The sequence below is a fragment of the Rousettus aegyptiacus genome, unplaced genomic scaffold, assembly GCF_014176215.1.
Source record: "Rousettus aegyptiacus isolate mRouAeg1 unplaced genomic scaffold, mRouAeg1.p scaffold_m13_p_7, whole genome shotgun sequence".
Classification (NCBI taxonomy): Eukaryota; Metazoa; Chordata; class Mammalia; order Chiroptera; family Pteropodidae; genus Rousettus; species Rousettus aegyptiacus.
This window is the reverse complement of record NW_023416310.1, coordinates 85,650,480-85,668,892: the sequence shown is the minus strand read 5'-3', so window position 1 is coordinate 85,668,892 and position 18,413 is coordinate 85,650,480. Positions and strand designations below refer to the sequence as shown.

Below are 18,413 nucleotides of genomic sequence, written 5' to 3'. Positions count from 1 at the left end.
GGGTGGTTCAGTACAGGGTGCTGTTGAGTATTTACATGTACCAGGCACCCAGCTAAGCAGATCACATGTGCCCGTGCCTACACACACACACACACACACACACACACACACACACACACTCTCTCTCTCTCTCTCTCTCTCTCTCTCTCTCTCTCTCTCTCTCTCTCCCCCCAAAGAGAGACGCCGATCCCCATTTTACAGACATAAAATGTTCAAGGAATGGCTGACAACTAGAAAGTGATGGGACCTGGACCCCATAATGGGTCTTTATGATTCCAAAACTCCTGGTCTTCATCATTGTGCAGTATGAATTTGGCTAGTCAAAGGAGGCAGACAGTACATTCTCCCCAAAAAATTATTTAAGTTGAATAAAATTATAGAATTTATTATCACCAAGTTCTTTTACTAGAAAATTACTTTTTGAATTAATTCTAAGATAGCCAATTCATCAAAGTTTTGTTCAGTACTTTCATGGAAGCGTTATTGGAATTTGTCTAAATTAAAATGTAAATCAGTTCCCATCATTCCCATCCTTAACATATTCTGTTGGCATTGATTAGTGTAGAATAAAAATCCAGACTCTGTAGTAGCATCTTCTCCAAGATACTCTATTGATCTGGTCCCCTCTAGCCTGTCTGAATTCATCTACTACTTTTTTAGGTAGAGGTAAATGTAACTCCACTGTAGTTGCAGTGGCCTTCTTGGTATTCCTCAAATGTCCCAAACTCATTCCTCCTTTCCCCAGATCTTCTCATGACTCCCTCACTTCTCTTGGGTTTCTGCTCAGAGACAACTTCTTGGACCGGCTGTCTAAAGCATATTCTACCCTCTCCCTCCTCACTCTCTTTACTCTGATGTTGACTCGTTCTTCTTCACAGTACTCCGTAGCTCTAGCTGTGTAAGGCTGAGTAAAAAAAGTCAGTACATGCTTTTGTTCTTGAGCAGACGGGATTCTCCAAGGGTTTAATGGTTCCCTTTGCTGTATTCCATTGTCCCATTGTTTAGAGAATACATGCTTGTGACGTGAGAAGAATATCAGCCCTTAGGGGGAAGCAGCAAAGACATCGCCTGTGGACGATGCTTTAACTCGTTAGTTTAAGGTTAAAGGTAATTATGGAAACTGGCAACACATCTGAAAGGTGGGGATACATCTGATACCATCCTTCGGAAGGCCAATTAGGACATCAAAACTTGAACAGACGGGCCAAATTAATAGGTAAGACAGCTGTAGTGCCGATACACGTACCAGTCTCCCTGTTTCTGAACTTATCCCTCAAAACCTTTCTCACCAGCTTCAAAAACGCACTGGGCACTTTGAAGCTATAACTTGAAGTCTCATGAAAGATACTGTCTCACACAACTGACAACTTTTACTAATGAAAAAAGTGAGAAAACAGGACGGGTAGCTCCCTTGGGGAGTGAAAGAATCTGTTCGGGGAGGGATTTTCACAGCGTGCATTTTTAGTATCACTCAGGCCGACGTCTTAATCAGGCTTGATACTGGTGGGGAGTGCTCACCGAGCAGCAGGATTACCACCGTAAGAATTTAACCCGAACACTTGGCACAGGCCTAATCATATTTCACTTATTTTCTTTTGTGTCGCCTTAAGATAAATGAGTCTCCTCCTTTATCAACAATAGCTCAGCTCTCATAAGATCACATTTTTCACCTGGGACAGGGGATGGAACCAGTTGCACTTTATTATCCATCTCTCATTTTCTTCCCTTCCAACAATCGATAAATTCTCCTCCAATGTCTCTTTTTAAAGGTTGCTTACAAGTTTCTGTTTCAGAACAATGTCTTACCATCAGTTTTTATGCCTGAATCCTCCCCAGATCTGGGTGTGCATTTGGAATGATTTGTAAGAGTTTTTGCAGGTTTTTTGTTTGTTTGTTTGTTTGTTTTGCAAAACTGCAAGTCATACAAGATGCCCTATATGCTGCCTCTCTGGGTTGTGGGCACTGGTTCTCAGTGACAGCTAAGATTTGTTGCTCTGCAGAGAGCATCCCATTCTTATGCATCATGGAATAGGACTCTTTCTAAGTGGATAAGACCTGAGTGTTTATACTCTCTAACTACTGTTATGACGTGAGAAGAAGCAGATGCAGAGTGACTAGGCTTGGCCAGGTTTGCACTGAGAGCTAGCAGAAGGGACATGGCTGGCAAGTTCCGTACTCTTCTCATGAGTGCACAAACATTCTTTAGACAATCTTTAATTAAAGTCTGGAGGTATACAACCATCCCCGTATTGATTTGGCCGATTTTCTGGATAGCCATTAAGCACAGTACCAGTCTGGATAAGTGGTACCCAGGGAGTGTTGATTTTTCAGGCAGACTTGACTTCATTTGGGAGCTGCATTCATGGTTCTTTGTGACTGACAGAAGAATCTTCACCCAGTCAGTCAAAATTTATTGTCTGTCTACTCTGTGTCATGGATTATGGCAGGTGATTGAGATAGAAAGACTTAGAAGATACTGTCCTTGCCTTTTAGAAGCTTTCAATCTAGATATAGGGGGGAAAAATAGGAGAACATGGTCAGGCCTGCCCTGCTGTTCCAACATCTGCTACCCATTGATTTGTGCTCATGTTCCCAAAGCCACAGCACACCTCATGGCCAAAATCATAGTGGGTGGGGAAATACAATCCTGCATGCGCCCAAAGACAGACAGAGAAGCAAAGTGGTCAAAATGGTAGCTGTTCTGTCACCCTGTATTTCCCTCTGACTTCACTGTTAGCCCTCCAGAGACATACAGCTTGGGTGGGAAATACATCTTATTTGAAACTACTGAGAATTTCATTGCTGCCATGGTATAACCTAACCTCTTTTGACTGATACACACGGATTGTCTGATTTAATCCTCAATCTAGAAGATGTAATTATCTTGATTATTTGAGGAAGAGTGAGATGTACAAAGAGTACCAACAAGTTCAGTGGTGGAGCCAGTATTTAACCCATGCAGTCTGATTCTTGAATTCATATTCTTAGCCAATATGCTAGGAAGGGGCGGGGGGGGGCGTGGCTGTGCATGTGTTTCAGTCACTAAGGGAAGATGGTTTCCGAAGGATTGAGGAGAATAGGAAAGGCTTCCCAATAAAACTGATAGGTATGCCCTAAAGGACAAGTAGGAATAAAGCAATTTAGAAATAAAGAGAGAATTAGTCTTATTCCCTGTGCATGTGTATAGGAGGACTCACTTCTCTTTGGCTGATTGACTCACTCACCCTCAGGAAAAGTATAGAGCAAAGAATGCCTATCCATCTATTACTACTAGCAACCAGGAATTCTAGAATGCTTTCGATGCTATGGCCTTGAATCTATAAAACATTAAAAGCAACTTTATGAAATGTTATATAACGTCAGTGGGCAATCACAATTCTGACCCACCGAGGCATCAAGGCAATTTGACAATTATATACATCTATGTCCCCCATTCATATTCTCTCCCCATCTCTCCCTCCCCCTCCCGCCCCCCTCTTTTCTCCCCCACCCCCCCCCCCACACACACACACGCTGTTCTAACCAATATTTGAGTTTTATAGTAACTGGGAAGCAATAAGGAGAAAAAAACAATGTGATAAATTGGCATCAGTGGTAAAAGAAAGAAAATATGAATGAAGTTGAAATTATGTAACAACTGACTCAAGGATCAGAAGCTGTGGTCCAGACACCGAGGAGACACTAGTCATCTCTCTTGTTCTTGTTGATTATCCAGCATTGATGATGGCGTGTTTAATGCTCCCTGGAAAAGAAGATCAGGAGCTACCTTTGTAGACTGTCCCACATTCTCATTACCTTGATCACAAAACACTTCCCGCATCTAACTCAGCTCTGTCTTCCTTTGCCCTGCTCCTCCTCTCCCCGGCTTGGCCCTCAGTGGAAACAGAACACCTGCCTGCCAGCATGTTTCTTTAATCCCTCCACACCAGGTTTAGACAAACAATAGAGTTGTCTCATGCTAACCTACCACCTCTCCCTCTCCACACACACATCTCGGAACCAGTTCTCTTCATTGGTTTCAGGAATTCCAAAGCACATAAAGTCATATCTCCAGAACTAGGTTTCTCTTTTCTATAAACATCGTCACATGGCTATTAATCTTTTTTAAAAAAACAACCTTGTTCAGGTTAAACTTACATACTTCAAGCTTTATCCTTTTAAGTGTAGATCTCAATGATTTTTAGTAAGATTACTGAGTTAGGCAACTATCACCACGATCTAATTTAAGAGCATTTATGTCACCTCAGTAAAATTCCTTGAGTCATTTACAGTCACTCTTCACTCCCAGTCCAAGACAATCATTAATCTACTTTATAAATTTGCCTGGCTGGATATTAGATACAAACAAATCAGACAATGTATGGTCTTCTGTGTCTGGATTCTTTCACTTAGCATAATGTCTTTAGTTTATCTGTATTATAGCATGTATCAGTATTTCATTTCTTTGTATTGTTAAACAGTACTCCTTTGCACCAGTAGAGACTATTTAATATGTCAGGACATTTAGATTGCTTCCACTTTTTTATTGAAGCATAATTGACATACAATATTGTGTTAGTTTCAGGTATACAACATAATAATTCAACATTTGTGTGCATTGCAAAATGGTCACCACTTACTGTCACTATACAGTTAATATGCTTTTATTGACTACATTCTCCATGCTGTACATTTCATTCCTATGACTTATTACCTTTATATCTGGAAGTTTGTACCTCATGACCCCCTTGACCCATTTCACTCTGACAACCACCAATGTTTTCTGTATCTATGAGTCTGGTTTTATTTGTTCTTTTGTTTTGATTTTTAGATTCTACATGTAAGTGGAATTTTGTAGCATTTCTCTTTTCCTGTCCGAATTACTTAGCATAGTACTGTCCAGGTCCATCCAGTTGTCACAAGCGGAAAAATTTTAATCTGTTATGGTTGAGAAGTTTTCCATCATACACATACACACGCGCGCGCGCGCACACACACACACATACACACACACACATACACATACATACATATATATTCTCTATCTATTCATCCATTAACACACAAGTATCATAGCTTTGCTATTTTAAATAATGTCTCAGTGAACATAGGAGAGCATATAACTTTTTATATTAGTGTTTTTCTTTTCTTCAGGCAGATAATCAGAAGTAGAATTGCTGGATCATATGGTAGTTCCATTTTTAATTTTTTGAAGAACCTCCATACTGTTTTCCATGGGGCTGCACCAGTTCACATTTGTACAGTGTGCAGTTCCTTTTCTGCGCATCCTTGCCAACACTTACCATTGTCTTGTCTTTTTGATAAAAGCCATTTGACAGGTATGAGGTAGTACCTCATTGTGGTTTTAATTTGCATTCATCTGATAATTAGTGATGTCGAGCATCTTTTCATGTGCCTGTTTTCAGTCTATCTGGAGTCCATTTCTGTATATGGTGTAAGACAGTGGTCCAGTTTCATTCTTTAGCATGTAGCTGTACAGTTTTCCCAGCACCCTTTATTGAAGAGGCTGTCTTTTCTCCATCGCATTCTCTTAGCTCCCTTGTCATTAGTTTGCACTGATGTGCACTTTCTCAACAATCTCCAGTTTAGCCTATTGGCGGGTGGGGGGGGCTCTTCCATTCACATATTTAGGTATAGACAAGTATTCTGGGCTCCTCAGATAGAATAAGGGAATACATGGATATAAGTGGATCATTACAATGCCATGTGATAAGTTCTGTGATAGAGATGAACACACAGTATGAGAGGACCTCAAACAAAGGAAACGGGACCTAGGAAAGAATCTAACCAGATCCAAGGGACTGGAGAAAGAGACAGAGGGGTTGGGAAGAGCGTTTCAGACCAAGGGAGGGGCATTTTCAAAGATTTAAAAAGGGAAAGAGTTTGAGAAAATTGCTAGCATGGTTTGTGACAGAGTGAGGGGAGACTGACAAGACACAAGGCTGGAGAAGCAAACGGGTGCCAGACAAAGGTGGTGTTAAATATCACACTAAGGAGTTTGCTTTTTACTGCGCTGCTACCGTTCTATTACATTCTATAGGCAAAGGATCAACAAAGATGGCTTAATATGTGAATGGCACAAATGGCCATTTATAGATTAAAGGGAAAAACAGTCTCAAAACCTCTAACACTCGGATGCAGTATTTCTCAATTTTTTTCAATATTGCCTCCCCCTCTCCTGAGAGCATTTTTCCTACGTGTTTCTCCTATGAGAAGTTAATACTATAGATACACGGTATATGTACTCTATATATAAGTGTATTTGTACTTTATACATAAAAATAATAAGTTTATTTTTTACCTTTCTCCAATCACCGATTTTCACCCATAGTTGAGAATTCATGCTCTAATATACTGGAATCTACCAAAAGATAGGCCTACATTTTATCATTTTTGTAATCCCCACAATACCTTTCAAGATGCAGCTACTTAGAATGAAGAAATTCTGTCACTTAAGTATTTGTGGCTCACATACTATCAGCCAAGCAGTGTTTTAGGAGCTGAGACTGCAGTGAACAAAAACCCCACTCCTCATGAAGCTTACATTCTTAAACAGTCTGTGGACAGGTAAAATCATTTCATTCTTTAATCAGAGTGAAGGAATGCCTGCCATTTCAATTGCTCTAGCAAGAAAGTCTTGAGACCTGCTTACTAAAATAGGACTTGGCATTACTTCAAGCTCGAAAATGTGCTGACAGAATTAAAAACTTGTTTCATGCTGATATAGCAGGAAAATTAGAGAAGCAAGAAATAACACTTTTTTGAAATCAGCATAATACCGGTTCCCAGCCCCCATCCCACAAGGGCCAGCAGGGCATTCCTCATCGCTCAGGATTTTCAGAACGCGCAGTATTCTGCCTGGAACCCATGGGAAGGCTCCTGGGGGCACCAGCCACTGTCTTTCATTGGCAGTAGCTGAGAGGACTGTGGTCCCACCCTCTGGTCCCTTCAGGTCTGGAAAAGGGACATCTCTAATATCCTTGGGGAAGGAAAACTTTGGAGAGGCTGAAACCCTGCAGCCATTTCCCTCTGAGGTCCTACCTGCTCCAGGGGACACTGATGGGACAGTGGTCTCTAGAACCCATGGGAAGCACAGTTCTCTTGTCCCTACTCCATTCGAAAATGTCTCCTCTTCTCCTTCTTGCCTCCCTTCCCAGCACACCTGGCACAATCCATTCAGTGAGGCTTACCTCTTACAAAAGATAAGAACTCCCACTGCTTTCAGGCTACTTCTCCTTCTTTGCTCTCAAAATCATAAGCCAAGTAATTATAAAGCCTGGAAGCCTGTTTGAAATGGTGATGAAAGAGGCCAGGGGCTGGCATGAGAGATATGAAGAAGGAAACAATATTTTATTCTACTGTCCTGCCACACTGAAGCCTCTTTATTCTATATACATCTTGTAGAAACTGTCTATTGGAAACACCCAGGCAGCTAGTCTGGCCCAGATAAAGAATAAAGAGCAAATGCCCTAAACCTTGAACTGGCCCAGGGAGAGATTCTCCAGATTTTACCTACCTCTGCCTTTGCCCCCAGGCCCTATCTCCCCAAAAGAACTCATAGGGGGCCACCCTAAATTGGCCTGGGAAAATAATGAGATTTGCTCATGTATTTGTGAAAACTGTGTGTGCCCAGCGTTAGGAATCAGCACTGATGTTACTGAAATGCACAGGACAGCAAAAGCCCCGCCCTCGCTCAGGCGACAGTGGAATCCTGGCCTCCCGCTTCTGTCTCAAGTGCATTTTGTAGACTTTGGGACCATTTGCTGGACAATGCTGGCTCAGTCTAAGCCAGCTATCCAGCTGCTAGAATGTTCTTGCCTGCCTTAAAGAATATGAAGTTTTACCATTAGAAGAGGGGAAAGAATGGTCTATTTCTTTCCAGTTACTTTGGAAATAACTGAATTTTCTAAATGCATCTTATTGGGAGGGAAGTTTTGCTTCAAAACTGACCTAAAATTCCTACCTATAGCTTCTTATGCAGTTAAAGGTGAAATTGTTTATCCTCGAAATTGGCTCTTCTCAAGCTGTTTCGATGTATATCTAGTCCAGTTTGATTGTTACAAAGGTACAAGGAGACTCTTTAATGTGGGAACATACTCAGTTGGCTCCTCTTATCTGTTTCATGTTATATTTTGGAAATAGAGGCTAATAAAAGTGCACGCTGTTTGATAGTCCTTTCCCACCGCATGTCTTTGGGCAGACCAGGGGACTGGGAGGGAGACTGGAAAAATGACGTCAAGATGCACAAGAAGAAGAAGAAACTATAGGGAGAAGAAATGATAGGGATTTGGCAAGTTTGTAGTGAGTTTTCTACCCAAATAGGTATTTAAGCCAAGGTGAAATTATTATTGTAAAGGAGTTAATTAACTGTTGGATTAGATAAATGTTTCCCAAACTTTGATTATTCTCGTACCTCCTTCGCTATTCTCCGGGTGTGTGCCACCTGCAACACACGCTGTCTCAGAGGACAGGGTTGAGAGGGGCTGTTTTCTTGCGACTCTCCATGGCTCATGGCACACAATGACAGTTGGTCCTCCATATCCAAGGATTCCACATCCTTCAATCTGCATATCACAAATACGTAGAAAAAGGGGTCAAATATTTGGTGATGGAAAGAAATCTAACTATGGGTGGTGAACACACAATGCACTATATACGAGACTTACTGTTGAATTATTCCCTGGTAACTTATTGGATTTTGTTCCTGTGACTCCCCTCCCAAATAAATTTTAAAAAATTTAAAGAGAGAAAAATGTAGGAAAAAAGTTACACTGTTGCTGACATGTACTATTTAGTTAGGCCTGGCCTATAAGGGTTGCATCTCTACTGAACACAGAGACTTCTTTTTTCTTGTCATTATTCTCTAAGCAATAGAGTACAACAATTGTTTACACAGCATTTACATTACATTCTGTATTATAGGTAATCTAGAGATGAGTTAAAGTATACGGGAGGATGTGCATAGGTTATATGCAAATCATGTCTCATTTTATTTAAGGAACTTGAGCATGGATTCGGTATCCATGAGGGTTACTAGAACCAATCCCCCATGGAAACTGAGGGACAACATGTGCACACAGTTGGCTTTCCAGAAACAGCAGAGGATTCATTCTGCTTATGTCCCTGGGCATAGGAGGCAAGTAGTTTGTGATAAAGAGCCTCTAGACCCAGGGGAGGTGGAATAAAGGTAATAAAGGTGTTGGACTGTTGGAACGGATGGCGTCTGTCTTAGGCTTGAAGATGGCCTCCCTACTGTCACTGAGTATTCTCACCAAATAAGTGAAAATTAAAGAGGCATGAAGAAATCCAACAGAGAGTGTGAAGATATGACTTTTGCATACATTCAGTCCAGTTAGAATAGTATATAGTCTGAATTGGAAAGACTTGGGTTCGAATTCCTGATTCTGTCATTAATTAGTCATGTGATTTTGTGCAAGTTACTTAACCAATAAATTACCTCACGTGTAAAATTCAAAAAGTAATGCCTGTCTCATAGGATCATTGAGAAGATAACATGATATTTTATGTAGATTCTTGATAAAATGTTGATTTTTAAAATAAATCAATGAGTTTATTTTTTATAACAAGTTTTTAAATTACAGCTGGTGTTTATAGAAAATTAGAAAGTGCAAATAAGCAAAAAAAAGAATGCACTCATATCTTGGGCATGCATAGATGTTCAATATTAACATTTAAGTATATTTTCTTCTAGAATTTTTCCTCATGTGTGTACATAACTGTATGTGTGTGGAAATATATGTATAGTTATATAAATGTGGCATAAAATATGCATACCTAGTTCTTTGTTAGCTGATTGTTTCATGTAATAATAGATTATGAATATGTGTCCATGTTCTTAAATATTTTTCTGTGAGTCTCATAGTATTCTATTATAGCATATTTAATTACCCTTTTGACATGAAACTTTTAGATAGTGTCTAAGGTTTTTTTTCCTGTTATAACTGACATAGCGAAGCATGACTCTGTAGCTGAATAGTTTCACATTTATATGATTATTTCCCTACCATTAAATTTGGGAAATAACATGGTAGTTTTTAGTAATAATAAAATGAGATAAAGCATGAAAAGCACAGACTATAGTGATTGGCACATAGTGAGTCATCGATAACTGTTAAGAATAGAGGATCTATGGTGTGTACGGTAGGAAGGGAGAAATATTTTATTTGAAATAGGCTTTCTGATCGTCCCAAATATAATCTTTTATGTAAGAATACTTGGAAGTTCTTGTTTGTTTTAAAAACACATATCACGCAAATAAACCAGTTTAGTCAGCTTATAGAATTCAAATATAGTATGTGTTTCTATGAAAAGCTCTGCTTCTCTGGCTCATGGAAATGATAAAGAGTGATCCAAAAATGCAATAATTAACATATTCTTTTAGGAGAGTGTAGTGAATATTTGCTTTGCTTTTTTTTGTTGTTGTCGTTGATTCTACCTGCTGTTGGTGTGATACAAACATGCCCTTCAGCCTATTATTGCCTGTCACACTGGTTTTGAATGCTCAGTCTGGGACCCTCTTGGCAGAGCTGTCCCTACAAGTACCAAAAATAGAAACATACAGATGGCATGCTATCCACGAAAGAATGATGTTGACCCAAAAGATGTGTCCTCATCCTCAGGCTGAAGTTCCCTTAGGAAAGAGGGATGGGTAAAAGTGCCCATTTCCCACCTGCTCATTCCTCCCCACCCCCGCCAATGTGGCACCTGTACTGAATATATTGGAGTATAGAGCACATGGCAGTGCCAGAGAGAAGAAATGGTAGACTCAAGTGGAACACTGCGGGAGTCTGTGCAACCATGGGCAAGCGGCACAGGCTGGGTGGAAACTGGTGAACTGGAGAGCATATGGTGCAGGCGGGGCGGCTCTGCTTACCTCCAGCTGCTAGTGGCCATGTGACAAGGTAGGCTCAGACTTGCCAGGAACTCCAGTTTGCAGGAAAAGCTGAAAACTTGGATTTCTTTAATTTAAATCATTCAGTTTCCAAATGTTATTGTAAAATGGAGAAATAAATTTTTAAAGAGCATTCGTATGTGTTTATGTGAGCACATACATACATACTCACAAATCCTATTCCATTTCTCTGGAGAATACTGACACACACACGCGCGTGCGCGCGCGCGCGCGCACACACACACACACACACACACATAGAGCAGAGTAAACATGGAGGAAGACAAAGACAGAAGCTGAACTTCCTCAAATATGTCTTGTTCTGTATATTTGACTTTGATGCTCTATGAATAGTTTATAAATCCATAAAATAAAATTAGACTTTAAAAAAGCAGCCATGAAAAATAGAAAGGCGAGGGAGGGGGAAGAAATAGTTGAACCTCACTGGACATCAGGTTGGTGGCATAACCTCACTGAACAGAACTATTTCAAATGATTCTGAAACCCAGCAATTTTTACTTCCCTCATAGGACTTACCTTAAGTATTTTTTAAAAGACAAATTTTAAATGGTTTTTCTTAATCATAGTGTTAGTGCGATAGTGGTGTTCATGTTCTGAAACTCTTCTGTGTGTATTGTGGGTTAAATCAAATGAGTAATTACAGTGGTGTTATTAAGAACGTGGATTTTCGATATGTAAGAAAAGTAATGACATGGTTAAGATCCGTGAAGTTAAACGAAAACCTTCAAGCCCTGAGTCTGAATTGAAGTTCCATGTGAACTCGTGGTAGTTTCTATTTAAAAATATACGCCTTATTTTCTAGCTCTGTCCACAGAAACAAGGGCCAATCCAGTAGCAATGAGCACCCAAAGTGCTCCAGGGCTTTTTACTAGCAATGGCTGCTTCCAGGCCTGGGGCAGGGCATGTAGGATAACTTTGGGATAGACCAGGGGCAAGAGGACCATTAAAGACGACAAGGTCGTATTATAAATAAATTTAAGGGTCAACTTGACGAGGCTCCCCTGAGCAATGGGAGGACACTTAGATATTTAAAAACTAAAAATCTTGTTGGTCATCTTTGGAGGATATTAGGTAACCAATTCAATATTTTGAAAGATCAGTAAATAAAAGAGGAAAAATCAAGTATCTCTCAAGTTTCTATGTGAACTCTAATTTAGGGGAAACATGTCGTTGATTTACATGAAATTTCTCTTGATAGAAAATCCCAGCCAATAAATTAAGAAGAAATAAAAGAATTATTTTTAATAGCAATTTTAAGTCTCTAGCGAAATAATGGCTCCTCTAGGCAAAGATCACCAATGTGTGATGGCATCATAACAAGAGATATTATGTGCAAGAGATATACAGTATTGTGTATCAGGCAGAAATATGCCCTCCACGTCAAAGACATCAGTGTCCTAATCTCAGAACCCACAACTATGATACATTAGATGGCAGAGAGGAATGAAGATTGCAGATGAAATTATGGTTGTTAATCAGTTACTCTTAAAATAGTCATATAATCCTGGATTATCTAGGTGTGGATGAGGGAGGCAGAAGAGGTATCAGAGTGACTAGATGTGAGAAAGACTCAACCAACCTTTACTGACTTTGAAGGTGACAGGAGGCCACGAGCCCAGGAATGTGGCAGCTTCACGTAGCTAGAAAAAGCCAAGACGTGGAGTCTCCTTGAGAGCCTCCAGGAAGAAATGCAGTAACTCTGCTGACTTCTTGGTTTTAGTTCTTGGAATCCTGGTTCAGATGTCTAATGTATAGAACTATAAAATAATAAGTTTGTGTTGTTTTAAGCCATTGAGTTTGTGATTATTTGTCATGGTAGCAATAGAAAAAAATATTCTGTTTTCTGGGGTGTATTCTTTCTAGAAAACTAAGCCTGAATCTGATCAAGCTTCTTGATCTAACTACCAATTTACAGGAAATACTGAGCCCCTTATATGAAATTATGGCAATGTTCAGCAAAATTTGAGCAATGCTATTGGAAAAATGTTTTATTTATCAAATCGAGTGAGAGTGTGTGTGTGTGTGTGTGTGCGCGCGCGCGCGCGCGTGCGTATGTGTTTACGTGTGAGAAACTGACCTAGGCAATTTTAGGAGATGACCTAGTACTTTATGTATCAAACTATTGCAGTATCAAACTTAATTCAAATAAAATAGAGAAAATAGATATTAATGAAATTCAAATTTTGATACTAGGTATCTGAGATGTTAAGGAATGATTTTTTTTTTGGTGTTGTAATTGTATGTCTAAACAAGGGAGGGCTGATGTGATGGATGCAATAGGTAACAATAGACAAACTGATAATTGTTGAAGATGAATAATAGGTATGTAGATGTCCGCTTTTTATTCTTTCTACTTTTGTATATGTTTTTTTTTCATATTTCCATAGTAAACTATTAGTAAAATCGGTAGTAACTAATTTGACTTCTTCAGTGTGTTGTGAGCCAGACACACCTTGTGCAAAGGCGGGATTTGACCAACTGATTGACAGTTTGTGATTTTTGCATAGTTTCAGAAAAAAGATCTTTCGCTGTAACCTGGAGAATCATTCTTTTCTCTCTCTCCACTCACCTTCTGCCCCCATTCTCTCTGCACTGCCTAACAGAAGGGCCTCCTTCATCTGGGCAAGCGAATGACTGGTGGGCATTGCAGATTGCTCAAACAGAATTTTCTTAGAATAAGTGAGCAAGTAGGGTAGTATGAATACTTGCATTAAACAGTGCCTTCTAGTATTTTATGTATTTGTTTGGACCCAACACCCCTCATTCCACCCTTTCAAAAAAAGTAATTAATTAATTAAAAAGACAATACCTTTGTTTCAATATTTGAAAGCCTGAGGTATTTTGAATTTTGACTAATTGCATTTTTCATGTTATCTCTGCCTCTATTTCAGGATGGAATGGGAAACTTGAGAATCACAGAAAAGGGTCTCAAGCTAGAAGGAGACTCAGAATTCTTACAACCTCTCTACGCCAAAGAAATCCAGTCCAGACCGGTAAGTTTCTGCTAAGAGATGGGATTATTGTTCCTCTGGAATCTAAATCTGAGGAAATTTATCTGCCATCAGGTGATTATAGAGGGTAGAGTAGAGGTGATAATGCAGGTAATGATTCGCATTCAAATCTGAAGTCTTGAGTGTAATCACAGCTCAGTTAAACAGTTGAGGATCTGAGAAGTAGTATGTCCAAATCCACATAGTTATGAAGTACTAGGGCAAGGATTTCAACTACGAAAGGTAATTCTGAAGCTTTTCTGTTAACCACATTCTCCTACTTATGTTTTTGTCATTCTTTTTATTTTGCCATGATAGAAGTGATTCCTAGTTACCTTGCTTTTATGAACTAATATTATCAAAATTAATTTTTGTTTACGAGTGGTTTTGTTTGGTTGGTTTTTGTTTCTTTGTTTTATACTTTCATTATTCTTTGATGGGGTGGTAGAATTTGCTGGTCGGAAGGATCATTAATGCTTTTGCTCTGCCCGGATTGATCGTTGTCCACCTGCAAGCAAAGAGTAACAGGAAAGTTCCCCAAAGCATCATTTGCATTGCGTGTATTGATCACCATAATTAATGAAATTCAGCAACTCGATGCAGTGGGTAATTTTGTCTGGATGCTATCTAAACTACTGAGTTGGATTAAACTGAGCGCAACTACTGAATTGCCAATTAATTTATTTCCTTGCAAGCTAGAAAAAGGAAGGAAGCTGTGATGTTAAGATCATCAAAAATTGCAAATCAGTTCAGCTACACTATGATTATGAAATGTAGCCAGAACTCATAGCATACTAGCACTTAAAGTACCAAGAGTATTGTAAGCATGTTCCTTGTCTTCGAGGAAGCTATATCCTAGAAGGAGTAATGGACCAAAACTGTAATGAGGAGAGTAAGGTGATGAGTTTACCTTGGACTGAATGGAGACAGTCTATTTTAAGCATGTAAGAATACTGGTTAAATGCACTTCTCTTGCTTTTTATTTACTTCTCCCATCCTGGGAAAGTTAGATAGTTACATCATCAGTTTGAATTACTAGTTATACTTTAGATTAATAACTTTATATTAAATTCATTTAACTCACTGGTTTGGACTGGCCATTTCCCTGTAATGGTTCTGGCCAGATAGTAAATGTTTTATTTTTTTATAACTCTTTAAAAATACAGTAGTTAAAAAAAACATTTTTATCTCAAGAGCCTTACAAAATTAGGCTGTGGGTTATAATTTCCAATCTCTCTATATTAGTGATATTTCCATAAACATATAAATGTTCTGGCTAGATTGTATGTGGTATAAAAGAGTAGATTTTAATATTATGGGAAGAATAGTTGATATGTGTTAGGTAAAATATCCTGAAAAAAGTTTCCTTGCTATAGAATTACAGCCATATTAAAGGAATCAAGAAATGTGTTTTAGAAGAGTCTATCTCTTAGGCTAACATGCAGGAAGTGAACTTTTAGTAATATGTCATCCAGCCTATCAGAAAATAAAGTCATCTGATCCCAATTCAAGGTACTCTTGATTGGAAGATTAAAAAGTAATGATAATTTCAAAAAAAAAGTTAATATTGAAAAATCAGTAAGTTGAATTCAATAACCATTTAAAGAAAGCAAAGTTCCAGAATTCACTGTTTTCCCATTGTTCGTAAGAAAATATTTTCTTTTCAAAAATAGCAAATATATAAAGCTTTTTAGCCTATGTTTTTGATAGCAAAGTAAATATTTTCTAACTAAAGAAAACATTGTATATGCTTACAGACATGCGTATGTAATAAAATCCATCAGTAAGTCACATGAGCTTTACCTGAAACATGTGCCCAAATTCACTCACTGTTCTCCATTATATTCCACCCCCTGGTTCAAGCCGCCATCCTCTCTTACCCGCACCATTGTGAAAACCACCTCTCTCTCCTGCCTCATAATCCAAATTGCAGCCAAAGTAGCCTTTTCAAAAATGTCAAGTCACTCCACTCCTTTGCAAAGGATTCTCCACTGGCATCCCATCACCCCAGGGATGGAATCGAAATTCTACATTAGATCCTAGAAAACCCTCTACCAGATGTTTTTCATGGTGGTTCCTTCTGGCCATCTTCAGTTCAGTTTTGTCATTTTAGAAAGACCTTCCTCAATGAATCAATTTATTTAGCACAATAGCCATATATAGACGTGTTGTTCCCCTTGTAACCGTCATCATTTATCATTCTTATTGCTTGAGAATATGATTTTAGAAGATTGTCTGAACTTTCTCTACTACATTCCCCAGCCTTCTTGCCATGTCTAGCACATAGTATGTGCTCAGTAGTATTTGTGAAATTGAGTAACGAATCATTAAAGATGAAAATATCATTTAAATCTATCTCGTAGGAGCAAGCACCGTTAACAATTTAGTATATTTCTTCAGGCATTTACCATAGTACATATTTTTAACAAAACCATACTTTGCATACTATTCTGTACCTTTTTTTCTTCCAAATAATAACAGTAAATTTTTATATCTAAATAATATTTAAAAATTTAGAGCTTTTTGATGTATAATTGACCTAGAGTAAATTACATATATTTAAAGTGTGCAACTTAATAAGTATTCACATATGTATGTACATGTAAAACCATCATCACAATCGAGATAACAAACATGTTTCACCCTTAAGAGATTCCCTTTTTAATCCTTTATCCTGTGGCATCCACACTACTACCCCTACCCCTGTCCCCTAGCAACCACTGATCTGCTTTCTGTCCTGTACCTTACCTGCATTTCTTAGAACTCTATACAAATACAATCAGATAGTTTTCATATCTAAATAATTTTCAGAATAGATTGTATGTGTAATTTTATCAAGATCTTTTTATAACCATCTATTTGATATTCAATTTAATAAGATTTTGTTGTTGTTGTTGTTGTTGTTGTTGTTGTTGTTGTTGTTGTTGTTGTTTTGGTCAGAAAGTGGGTCTCACTTTGGCTAGGGAGAAATATAGAAGTGGCTCAGGGCATAGACCTTTACTATTATCCTTTGGGGTGACATCAGGGCACAGAGAAGGGATAGAGAATAACATGTTAAGCACAGCAATAAAGGTAGAGCCAGTCTCTTTTTGAATTATCACAAAAAGTGAAAATATATATGTTGGATCAAAAAGGCAAAAAAGAATAAGGCTAGAAACTGATGACTTGGCCTCCTTTCCCTCAAGCACTGGGATAATTGCCAGCTGAACAAAATTGGGATTCTGGTAGTGAAGAAGTTCATGGCAATGACTGTTGGGCAGGCAATAAAAAAAATTCACCGTACTTAAATTAATTATGGACTCACATGATGCTCACGTTGATATCACATGTGGCAACTTTCAGTTCTCCGCCTGGTATCTTCAGCCTATTGGGTTTTTTTGGATGTATCTGACCATTGCTTACAGACTGTAGAATTATCTGCAATACCATTTCTCCACAGATCATTGCTGCTCTGTTTCATGGAGTGTCTCCCGGTCTTCCCATTACAAAAAGATCAATGTCCAGTTGCACTACATTTCTCAGCCCCTCTAAGTGACGATAACTAATGAAGCAACACAAGTTCATTGGTTTTGTGTTTCATTGATCTGAGAGGAATTGAAATTAGTTAAGCAATCCACACAATGTTCAATACTGTATCCAATTTCATTATTGAAGGTTGCAACCCTGGTAAAGTCACTACAAATTGATTAGTATGATAGCAATCACCTTGGAAGATAAACTGATGAGAAATGTTCATCTCTATAAAAACTTCCATCTGGGAATTGAATAAAAGCCTTGGGACATTCTATCTTTAGCCACATGGATGCATAGCTCCTAACTGGTAAAGTATCATGCCGCTCAGAAACCAGATTGAAGGACACACACTAAATTAACTATTCTGTCAGCACATCCAAAAACCAGCCTGTTCCTAGAAATACTACCTGAATACATTAGCACAGAAATTTATAAAGTTAAAAGATACAGTGCCAAAAAAAAAAACCCCTCCATTTTAAATATTTCAATTTGATAGGCATCTTTTTACTTGCTAAATACAACTACAAATTTTTGGCAGGAGCTTCTAGTACATAGACTGAATGGCTACTAAGGAGACCTTTAATCACACAGCATCATTTTAGACAAAAGTGGCAGACCCCTACTTCTTTAGAGGCTTCTTACCTTACTTTCCATGATTTTGGAACTAAATGGTGCTTTTGCATAACTCAATGTGAAGTGATAAGGGAAGGTAAACTCACATTTACTGAGCATCTACTATGCGTCAGGCCTACAACAAGGGGGAAGTTGCATGGTGTATTTTTCTCCACACTCACAACAGTTACACCTGGGGCTGGTATATAGGTCCTGGTCCATTGGTATATTTAATTTAGACGTTCAGGAGAAGAGAGAGTAGAAACAAGTTAGAGGAAGAATTAAAAAGTTAATTTGCTCTAAGAAAATAAAATAGAAAAATATTTTATAAGGTTTAAGACTATTTATATCTCTTTCAAATGTTT

At 38.5% G+C, this 18,413-nt stretch overlaps 1 protein-coding gene across 4 annotated transcripts in view; it reads left to right on the top strand.

Moving 5' to 3' along the window:
* SGCD (sarcoglycan delta) overlaps positions 1-18,413 on the top strand; it is an 811,202-nt gene that overhangs the window by 603,355 nt on the left and 189,434 nt on the right. For all 4 annotated transcript variants that reach the window (XM_016167092.2, XM_016167093.2, XM_016167095.2 and 1 more), the window contains one exon: positions 13,825-13,926. In XM_016167092.2, the coding sequence (XP_016022578.1) occupies positions 13,825-13,926 (102 nt within the window). The remainder of the gene's footprint in view (positions 1-13,824; positions 13,927-18,413) is intronic.